The 12,136-nt window shown below is 38.1% G+C and overlaps 1 protein-coding gene across 1 annotated transcript; it reads left to right on the forward strand.

The window, feature by feature from the left end:
- The first annotated feature begins 794 nt into the window (after window positions 1-794).
- Window positions 795-8,230, forward strand: LOC139716784 (uncharacterized). The gene is made up of 4 exons (XM_071628316.1): window positions 795-1,124; window positions 3,683-3,839; window positions 4,792-4,917; window positions 5,633-8,230. The coding sequence occupies exons 1-4, from the start codon at window positions 1,038-1,040 to the stop codon at window positions 6,463-6,465; spliced, it is 1,203 nt and encodes a 400-aa protein (XP_071484417.1). The 5' UTR covers window positions 795-1,037; the 3' UTR covers window positions 6,466-8,230.
- Window positions 8,231-12,136: the final 3,906 nt, after the last annotated feature.

Below are 12,136 nucleotides of genomic sequence, written 5' to 3' on the forward strand. Positions count from 1 at the left end.
TTTACTTTTAATAATTCACTCAACTGGCACAAGCTGAAACAGTGTCTCCACAAAGAGAAGTTGACAGGTTTTTTTTTTTTTTTTTTCCAAAGAAGAAAAAATAATATTCATGATTACTAAAATCTTTACATAAGAAATATAAGGGGATTTTTTTTGGGGGGTATATAAACATGTATAACAATTGCGCCTATGTAAAAAAAAGGCACATAAAAAATATCATCATCATAAACATTATGAACATAGATAAAGGAAAACCTTCATTATGGCAGACCAGTACCATGAGGGGACATTTATAGCGGTGCTCCTCCAACAACTGAAAGCTTCCATGCCGGATACCAGTACGGCGTTTTGCCAAGAAAACTAGATGACGTTTCATTTTTCATTACAATTGATTCATGAGTAAGATAAAGGAATGGAAGGGGGTAGCATACAAACTTTGTCCAATTTCATTTTGCTGTCGACATGACGTTAAAGTTTTGATCGATGAAATGATGACAAAGGTGGAGAAAACAGTCATATCATGTACGGAAATAACGACAAAACAGTGAAGAAATCTGCAAAGGTAGCACCCAGTGCAGGGTAAAAGGGCTATGTAATATGAGAGCGTGCTATAAATAGCAGCGAGCGTGAAAGGGAATTTCACTATCGCTCTGTGTGCAACACTCCGGGCCAACACGTAGGGGGCGAGCGTGCGGGGAAATCCCCGTTACCGCACCAGCGTTGGACACACGGCGTTCAGCCAGTACAACAGACGTACTCCAGACAAGCGCAGGACCTTTTGTTATTGCGCAGCGGGTTAACATTTTTGTGGTGCCCTTTGTTCCGTGCTTCCTTTGACAGGAAACAATAGCTCCCTTCAAAATCGGGAAAGCAGACTGGGGAGTCCACGTGCCATATAAGTACACATCCTGGCGGCGAAGTCCACTATAACTATTGGAACTACAGTGTAGAGAGCGCGAATGCTGAAAACGCGGTGTATAGCACGGTAGCTGAAGCTAATAATTTGACGTTCAAAATTCAAACCTTTGTCGATTACCATGTTCGGTAGCGGTACGATGAGACTGATTTTCTCCATTTCCATGGTGTATTCAGTTTTACTGGTGATCGTGCATAACACTGAGGCGGTAAGTTTTATGTCTCTCGTTGGCATTCCTTGTACCTTGTTTCTCCATGTTTCCTACTACCTTAATATACTCTTGTGTCGTAGAGTACATTCCACGAGGATGCGTAATTTTGATGTACAAACTGTGCCCTCGTTTAAAGTATTGACATTTTAAACACATGCAGATAAAAAAGAACCTGTGAATGCCCACTCCCACTTTAGTTGATTGCTATACTGTTGAGACAATATCAGAGGACTGTAAAGAACTCTTGAATATTGTACAAAATTAATACTACCAAGGAAATGGTGAATGGAGTGCACCTTATTGTATTCCTATCCCTATATGCCATAGGATTTATAGTGGCACGAAGGTAGCTTTTCATGTTGAATCGGTGAGTCATGATAAAATTCCAACTGCGACAATAATTTCTACCTCTTTCATTTATACTCTTGGACGATCGAGGAATTCAAAAATACTACAAGTACAAGTTAATGTTAGGGCTTTCCATGGTCAACAAACTGTAACTGTTAAAATAGATGGTATATGGAAATTATTACGAGTTTTTTATTATTATTTTTTCTAAATAAACTCTTACCAAAATGGACTTGCCTCGCGATAACTTAAGGTAAAGGGTAAAATAGAAAATTTGAATAGGGGCATGGATATACACGTATGGTCCACACTGGACTTCCCAACTACAATACATTGCAGAGATTGTAATGACATTTTTTGCACTTGATATCGTGGTTCGTCACCATTATCATAGATGATCCAAGTTGCGTTGCAAAGGATCGGCTGCATCTTTTTTCGTACTTTTTTTCGTAGAAAACAATATACAACGTAATTCGACAGGCTTGCACCACGCTGAAAAACTACATAATGTACAGTACCATCAAAACTTTGTCCGAAATAATACTGAAGTGATTTTTCTTGATTGCGAAACCCCGTCACAAGATTAACCATCTTTCAAGGGTCAAGTTACAGTTGAAAGACTTTTGACTGTGTCTCTGCATACTCCATGGTCTCAGTTACGTGTATATAGACTATGTGGTAACCACACGATGCCTGTAAGACAATGCCTGTAATTACGCAATGTACAGCGATTTAAATTACTAGGCCTTTTTGGTATCCGGTTATTCTTCTACCACAAACCCTTGGATTCTCAATCTGATTTTTTTTTTCTGCTGCACTTGTCCCAGACTTTCCTTTAGCGTACAGGAGAAAGAAAGGGAATTCATCTGTGGACCTTAAAATCAAAGAGACAAATGAAGTGTTCCTTTCTCATATTATAACACGCATACAACGGCAAAAAGCAGTGTGTATGGGAATTGGATTCACTCGCGGAGTGAATAATGTTAACCTAAAGAATTGATTACGTAATCTTCGACACCAAAGACGAGCTTCTTCTAGTTGAGATAACTTGCGTTGTCTCTGAATGCCCACTGTGTAGTATTTGTTTTTCTATAGATTTGAAAATTACATGCATAACATACAGATGTCTCTTTAGACAGGCCTATTCAAATTTAGGAATGCTTCATACTGTCAGCAGGTGTATGTTCGCCTGTTCCACGCTAATCATTTTCCCCTATTATTCTTGTTATTTGTTGTTCCTTGACTTTTAAGTGAAAATCTACCATGTAACTTGCGGTGCAATAATACTACATCACTCTTTACCCTGGTCATGTATTTATTCTCTATGACAAGAAAACAATAAACAGACAAGCAAACAGACAAACGAACCTACACACACACGCAAGCAAAGTACATGGCATTGTAATTCCTTGGTGCTTTGTAAGATTCTGACTTCTTTGCTGGAGTGCGCTACACTTAGACAAAACCGTTTACACCGGGATACAAAAACTGCGAGCTTAGATACATGTTAACGAGATCTATTAAAAGATCATGGTTTCCCCTGGGAAAACATGACTCTCAAGTACTTGTTGAATATCGTATCCTGTATTGTATAGGATAGCCAATATAAGCTATGCTTTCAGTGTACAATGTACATACACACGTATACGGTATGTTCCAAGGCCGTCGTTTAATTGTAGGTATTTAAAGGGATTGTACAGTTTTGGTTGAGACCTAATTTCAGGTTTCTAACACTTTTTGGTGAGATAATGAGAAACCTCTTATGAAATATGAAAGACCATGTAATTCTGTGAGGAATTCAATGTTTATTTGATGAAAATTGGTTTTGAAATGGCTGAGATATCCAAAAAAAAAAAGAGCAAATCTAATAAAGTGTGGGACCCACACTTTATTACGATCGTTTTTTTTTTTACTTTGTTTTTGGATGTTTCAGTCATTCCAAACCCAATTTTCATCAAATAAACTTTGAATTCCTCTTAAAATGGTATGCTCTGTACTTTATCATAAGTGTTTTCTTGGTTTCTCGCAAAAAGTTAAAAGCCCAATTTTCATCTCCACCAAAACTGGACCATCCCTTTAAGGAGACAAGTGTCATTTAAATCAATTATACTCAGATTTTCAAAACGTCCTGATAATGATGAAGAGCCCCCTACGCAGCAAATCGAGTACGAACGTTTGTTTTTGTTTATTTGTTCATGATTATGCAGGTGAGAACATCATGTCCACTTGGTCACTACGCCACCCTGAACGCCAATGGCAACGAAGTGCTTGCATGCCATCGGTGTCGGAGTTGCCCGCCTGGCCTCGGTGTTGTGCGAAACTGTACAGCGACAGAGAACACCGTGTGCGAGGTGTGCGATATAGGTAAGGGGTGTTTGCCTCAGTGTTAAGAGAAACTCTCCCAGCGTTTGTCCCACTCTGCCATGTAACAACTACACACACAAATGCCCAAGTCGGATATGAAAAACTACATCATAGGCGATAATTATGGACACTGCACACAATATCGCGGCAGTTGTTATCACGTTTAGTTAGTTTGCCGTGTAGCACCAAATATCGCGCGATATACTGCAACACGATCGCGATCCGAATCCTGCAATGGGGTACTTTGTTTTGTTTTGTTTTTCTTTCGAATGCGATGTTTCAATCGATTCTTGGCAAACGACCTCCTCTCATCTAAGTAAGACAATAAAAAATCGAGTGTCTTGCGCTTTATCAATTTTAATGAACAACATTCCGCACATTTATAATGACCATGTCACTGTCAAATCATTCCCACATAATATACAACCAAACAAGACAGACAAGCGAGTGTACGGGGACATGTCGTTTTATATGACGGATGCTAGGTATGGCAAATTAAGGGAAATTACATGTACATTTGTACGTGTATTTAATAGTTCCCAAATAATGCGTTCCGAATTAACTTAACACAGTTATACATTGTAGTTAAGCGCAGTCTAGCACCGATTCTTACGATCGCATCAATTCTGCGATCAGATAGCGTTATCCAAACTGTCGTGCTATTTTGGGGAAACGTAGGCCTACAGTGTGGCACCGTGTAGAGGTGGTCAAAAACACACAATATTTTCACTTGCTTATTTACCCGTAATAAAGATAAGCTTAACATTACCCCTATCCGACATACACATGGCCGGCATCAACACCGACAACGACAATTTACACACCATAGCAACACTGGTGGATACACAAAGTGCACTCTACACTATGACAATTTATGCTTTTGCAATGTGTAATGTACCATCAACATGGAATATATTCCTACAATCTGCCTCGTCTCCTATCTCACACCCAGGTACGTTCTCTTCCACTGGAAGCCGTGTGGAGTCATGCAAACCCTGTCGCCAGTGCCCCACCGAGGACACCCTTGAAGAGTGCAACCCGACATCAGACACCAGATGCAAGAAACAATGCGATCAAGGTGAGAGATTCCTAACACGAAATTCAACAAAAGTCTAAAGACATTTTTTACTATTTGCAGATGATTAGATTACTGAATGGAAAGTCTGTACCTGAGCTAAAACAAGAGCAGTTTGAAAGAAAAGAAAAGAAAAGAAAAAAGATACCACGCAATCTCTGTCCATACATGGAGAATGTTTTAATTCAGTGATGCATTGAGAGCAATTGTTTGCTATCTTCATATTCAAGGACAGAGAAGAAAGCTGTCCAACCTCAAATATTTGTAGTGACTCACTGATATGTCACACGTGCTGAACACAAAATTGAATAGGCATACATGTCAGTGGTAACAACATTATCGTAACATAGTGTAATATTCGAAAAGCGCGTGGATACTTTTTCCTATCAGTATATCACGTTTAGGGGGTGAGATTGATATCCTTTATTTTCTTAACACTAACATTAAATGAGGATTATCGAAAGGTTAACCAAGGTCGAAAGCACGCTATCCTATATAGGTAGGGACATACATGTATGTTGCATTGATGTTTTGCTGTTAAAGTACACCCGATGAGAGCTCAAAGTCTTCCCCTGTTAGGTTTGTTCCTTGTCAAGCCGTTGAACGTATTGATTTTTTGTCCAAAATATGACACGTGTATGATTGAATTTCTATGTTGAAGCATAAAGGTTTGGGTTTTGATTTTCATGAATATGACGTCACCCGTTCATCCTCACAGGTTTCTACTACGATCCAGAGACGGACAAGTGTACGCAATGTTCCTACTGCTTCCCAGACAACATAAATGCCCAGACCGTCCGTGTGGAAGACTGTCTTAAACAATCTCTTCCCACCGACTACCAGTGCTCACCCCTCCCGTCCTCGCAGGCTTCCAACTCGTGGTCGCCGCCCGCCATGGTAGCCGTCAACGATCGCCGCCTGATGCGTCAACCACCTCACCGAGGCAGTCGTCCGCATTTGCGAGTCGAGATGGGAAACCGGGACCGCGGGCAGATGGCCAGTGATCGCGAGAACAGGCGCGGTGGACCACGCCATGGTAGAGTAGACGACGATATCGTCAATGAACTCGGTCACGATGTTGGACCGACGAAATCTTTATCCACTGCCACGACGACTTTTACAAAACGTGAGGTCTTGCATTCCTCTCCTGCGTCCTTACTTCCGGAAGGAGGCCCTTACATATCGATTGATGTTGGAGAGCATCCGGAAGCCGGGGAGCATTCGAAAACAGGAGAACATCTGAAAACAGGGGAGCATCCAAAAACAGCAGGGCAACAAAGTCCGCTCCTCTACGGCACCTTTACGCCTGCGCAGTTGAAATGGATGATAGCTATCATTGCCGTCGTGTCGGGTCTGGTTTCTTTCTTGGTAACAACTTTTGTCTGCTGCTGCCTGATGAAGAGGGGAAAATTTGTTGGCCCCAAGGTCAACAGCGTGAAGACGCAAAAACCAGCGAAAGCTTGGCATTACCAAGACTTGATGCCAAACGCCACTGAAGAAATCAGCCTTGTTGAAACACCACAGCAAAAAAGAAAAGTCACCTGTGTATGATATACTGTCTAATGCATTTTAGTAATAATTGTAAGTATCCAGAAACAGGCAATCATGGTTATGGACTAAGCCTGTTTTGGTAGAAAACTGGAATCATACATGCAGCTATGGACGTTTCTTGATTCCTCTTCGAATGAACTTTGTGCAAACATAGGGGGTCAATGAACAGACTGCAACCTTGTGTCGTAAGGAGTTACGGTCAGTCGTAACTTTGTCCTCTATTGCAATGAGGTCCAAGGAAGATCTTTAGATGACAAGGATAGTAAACATAACTGTGGGATGTTTCCTGATCTTTTCAACTGAAACATTTCACAAACCATAGCAAAGCAATACGGCTACATCTTCGAGTAGTCGTATTGCTACTCACCGCTGCCACTTTCAGGATGGAGAAAAAAAAATCACCATCTACGATGCTTCAACTGTTGCTACAACTACAACAATGATTACCACCAACGGTAACACAAATGGACACAACAGAACTGCTATAACTTTACTTCTAAAATGTTTCAACCACTTTTAAATCATTGGTGACAAGGGTACATATTTGTATTCTTTTTTATCATAACAGTTGTTGCGACAATTGTGATATTTGCGACTGCTACTTCATTTTTTATGGCTTGTATATGAGTGTTTAAATTATGATGTATGAAATGTAAATATTGAGACTTGAATATTGATTTTAATAATTTGTTTGTTGCCAGATGTTTGTTAATTAATGCTTTAAGGGGACATCATGATATTACACATTCGTGTGAGATTAAGGATATGTAAGAAGTACTACTTGTTTTATTTTAATGTGTAATTTACGTGTGAATATATCGCCAAAGAAGTGCCTGATCTAATACATTTTCCAGTACTATTTCGAATGCTTTCCTAAGCATATTGGCCACACAAAACGAAAATGTAAACCTTTCGGTTGAGAAAAGAAAAATTAAACAAATCAGTATGGAGGATAGATGCTTCAACACAATTGCTGTGATATTTAAACTTACAGTTGATACTAATATGTACGCATGACCCATAATATGGTTGGATTTGCTCTACGAATATTATACGAGATTTGAATCCTTGCTTGACAGTATACAGGTAATTTCCAAATCAAGCTCCAACAAATCAATGATTCACTGACTTATTTAGTGGGTCTATGTCTTCCACATGAAAAATGAAAATGAATGAAAATGCCGTCCACCCATTTGACATCACCTTATATATTCACGCGTCACTTTATACAGGAAATTGTTTTCGTCATTTAATTTGATTTTCTATCCATTTCATGTGACATTTCCAAATGCGCGGTAATTTTGAATGTAACCTTACAGAATACGATACATGAGTAGATACAATTGCGCTTCATACTTCCCGTCGTATATTTTGTATTTTTCATAATGTACATGTGTACTGATATAGTCTTGATGCAAAAGCTTGTGGCCACTCCTCAAATGGACTGATAACTAGATAGTCTGCAAGAACAAGATTGACACTCTAGAGAATCTATGAAACGAATTTGATATCGAAGTAACTGACGTAAGAAACCAACATGAAAAGTCGGAAAGGAAAAGTAATATCAAAAGTAATAGACAGATGTAGCGAAGGTGGGTATATAGTGAAAGTGGGTGTCGATTGCATAATGTGATATGAAAAGTAGTTTCAGTCTTTGTCACTTGACACATTCTAATGACAATGATAATGGATTCTCGATGACTTGTCGATCCCGACAGCAGAATACCAAAAATGGGAGAATATTAGAATTGTGTGCATGCCTCAAAAGGAGGATTTGTTTCCCTTTACATTTTCAATGGATTAAGAAGCATTGGTCTGTTATTTTCTTTCAGTTGCCTGGTATTGGAGTGACATGGAACCGGGATAAACTATTACCTTTCCGAATGCCTTTTAGCGTTCAAGTTGCGTACAAGCGCTGCTTTCATGCTGCCGTTGACGTTGTATGATCATATCCTTACGACATAGATTAAATACCTCTTTTCCCCTTTCGGCAATTGAGTTTTTAAGCAATGTACATATAATTTGTGTATTGCGAGTCGTTCGTGTAGGATTCTAAATTCTTATGTACGAAATGCGAACGAAGTTCTGCTTCACAGCAGTATCCCTTTTCCAAGTTTAAAGAGAAAAATCAACTCCATACTATCCCTCAGACCTGTAAGCTTATTTAACACCGAAAGTGTGCACGACAATATCTAATCATACAATCATTTCTTTTCTGTTAATGTGAGCTACTGTATAAAATAAGGTTTAATTCAGTCAGTTTACGGAAACTAGAGCAACATAGAATTACTTTTGCGTCTTTCAGGAAGTAGTAATTTGCATTCTCTTTATTATTCAATATCTTGCCAATGTTTGATCACTTGGAATGACTATGGTACGACGGATTCCTAGCAACCATTCATGAACATGACAACTGATCCAATCGAATACGATGCTCTTTTGTAATGATTTCGTGATTGTATTAATACGTGTGTATGTCCGAGTGTGTGTATGTATGTGTGTTCACTATTCCTCAAATATGGGGAAGGCCTAATGGGCTCGTACTTCTGTACTTTATAATATTGCAGGATGTTGTCTGTTTGAAGTTTAAAGTCTGAAACTACTCAATGCGTGTGAGAGAAGTATGTGAAGTCAAACGGCTGATAACCGCACAATCATTAAGGAAATAGCGGCGTCATGATCTCTGAACACATGATCAACAAGTGTTATCTTGACTTTTTATCACAAGTTTTACTTTCAAAATCAACTCTCGTGTTTTCTGTAATGCCTATAAAATAGCAGTAAACAAAGACATCCAATCCATGCGTTGATGCAAAGTCTTGGTATGATAATGTCATGAGAACAAGTACCTCATAACCGACAACATCAAAAAAAAAAAATGATCAAGGGTCAACCACAAACGGTGCAACGCCCACAAGTATTATCTTCTCCAAGATACCGCAAATAAAAAAAAAAACACAACAACGACAACAACAAAAGCAAAACAAAAACAAAACCAACAAACAACCAATCGTCGTGTATGTCCGTGGCCTCGGAGGCTTTAACGTACGTGCCATTCGGCGCGGTTTTCATGTGACAAGAAAGTTTACGGGCTTCATAAATATCGAGGAAAAAATATCGCGTTTTTTTTTTTCTTACAGCAGCGTTTGGGGAATTTTCGCTCCAAGCATTTCGACATTGTTGATGTCGGGCCAATCTCGATTTTGTACGAAACAACGCAGCTTATTTATTTCATTTCTTTCTCTCTTTTTTGTTTTGGTTCATTAGCTTCAGGCTTCAATGATTCGAGAGAATAAAAAAGGGGAAAAATCCGTTCGATAACCAACTAAAATAAAAAAACTTATCGCTGCATTTATCTGTTGAAGATATGAATAGAATACGTTGATAATTAAATGTTATCGTATTGGAAAATCATTTACATTATGCACGGAAATTGGGCAATACACATAAGATTACAAGATTAGTTGAGATACCACTTCTGGAAGAAGATAAAGGAAAATGTTCCACCCCTAGAGCTGGAGTAGTGTGACCTGCTTGATTTCGTATTGCCATATACATTGTATCTGAATTCGATGTCACGATTTGAAGATAACGAGATTTCAGTTGGGTATTTACACAAGTTAAACGACAGTTGGACATGCAAGCTGAGACTGGTTGTTGAGTGAGTTATAGACATGAAAGAGACATATTTCCACGGCAGACACTACAGGGGGATCGAATTGAACACTATGGAATATATTACGCATATACGAAAAGTATCATTTATTAAGCTTATGTCGGCATACTTGAATATGATTTCTTCTGCGCTGCAAGAGCAGCTCCTGATATGTTAATGATGACAATGTATAAACCATATATTTGATATCATGTACAATTGATTGAATATATAGAAAGAATATATATCTCTGTATATGAAGTATATATATATATAATATATATACGTGTGTGTATATATATATTATATATATATATATATATATATATATATATATATATATATATATATATATATATATATATATAATATCATTGTTATTGAGCAATGAGCACCAAGAGCATTGAGTGATGTGAAATGAGGGTCAATAGACGTGCCATTGTGGACACTTTTTTATGGGTTGCTCTTTTTCCACAAAGATTTCTTCTTCGCCTGACGTGGCAAGTCTGACGTGTAAGAGATATATTAATTATATGAATTCACAGTCACATTGTGCACAACCTTGAGAGATAAGATAAGCCTGGTGCCGATTGTCATTGGTCTAACTTGACAAAACTCCCCTCAGTACAAAAATATGATCATCCGATACCTCCAGGTAGGAGGTCTCATCGAGAACTTTGCTCCCTCGAGCTGTTATCAGTCAAAGAGAGATAAATGTATTCATTGTGAAGAGACAAGAAGTCCTGTATATAACCTCTTGATCTTCTCAGGTCTGAATCTCTTACCGAAGCGATCAAAGTGCGAGCCGAGTAATAATTTGTTGATCATAAACACGTACGAGTGAGTTCGCCATTGTTAGATTTTTAGATAAATGCTAATCACCGTCGGTTATCTGTCGATAAGAAACGACAACAAAAGATCAAGATCATTATGACCGCGAAGAGCACGATTATTACGATTGTCTACTACAAGTAAAAACTTTAATAAATATTATATTCGATAATAAAAAGAAACATATACAATCGGAATAATTTTGATACTTGAGCGACAAATGATGTAATTTATAGAGATATTAAGTGAATCGTGGAACTTCGAGAACAGAAACATACTAACATGAAAGAAAATTCTTAAAGGGATCTATAGTTTTGGTTGAGACCTAAATGCAGGTTTCTAACACTTTTTGGTGAGATAATGAGAAACCTCTTATGAAATATGAAAGAGCATGTAATTGTATGAGGAATTCAACGTTTATTTGATGAAAATTGGTTTTGAAATGGCTGAGATATCCAGAAAAGAGCAATTCTAAAAGTGTGGGACCCACACTTTATTGCGAACGCTTTGCTTTACTTATTTTTTGGATGCTTCAGTCATTCCAAAAACGATTTTCATCAAATAAAGTTTGAATTCCTCTTCAAATGTTGTGCTCTGTATTATATCAAAAGTGTTTTCTTGGTATTTCGCAAAAAGTTAAAAGCCCAATTTTCATCTCCACCAATACTGTACCATCCCTTTAAAGCTGCTGTAGTAGTAGGTAGAAATGGTTTTTTTTTTTCCTGCTCATTACAATTTGAATGAGAGGTCAAGATACAAACTAAGTGGTATGCACATGTTATGCAAAATAGAGAATGCTTGGCAATGCAGCCATTTGATTTCTTCGAACGATCACTCATTCATTTTTTTTTTGAATAAATGGCAATGAGTAATCAATAGACTGAGACCACTACACTGGAATATGTACATTCCTCCATTGAAAAAGATTGACGAAAAAATCCTACATAAACAGCCAGCAAGGAGATGAAGAGAGCCAGTACACCGCCCGCAAAGAAGAAAAAAGGAAAAAAATTGTGATAAAAGTTATTATATAGATCTTTTACAATATAACAGGATGCTATCAATTTGAACCAGTGCCAAAGCCAAGTCAGTATTTCCTACTCCTTATTTCTTTATGACCCTTCCTTTTGTTATTCCTTTGATATAATATGAGAAATAGGGAAGTAATCACTGCAAACGAATGAT

The sequence above is a fragment of the Diadema antillarum genome, unplaced genomic scaffold (assembly GCF_040938485.1).
Source record: "Diadema antillarum isolate AM-2024a unplaced genomic scaffold, OU_Dant_1.0 scf00000070, whole genome shotgun sequence".
Classification (NCBI taxonomy): domain Eukaryota; kingdom Metazoa; phylum Echinodermata; class Echinoidea; order Diadematoida; family Diadematidae; genus Diadema; species Diadema antillarum.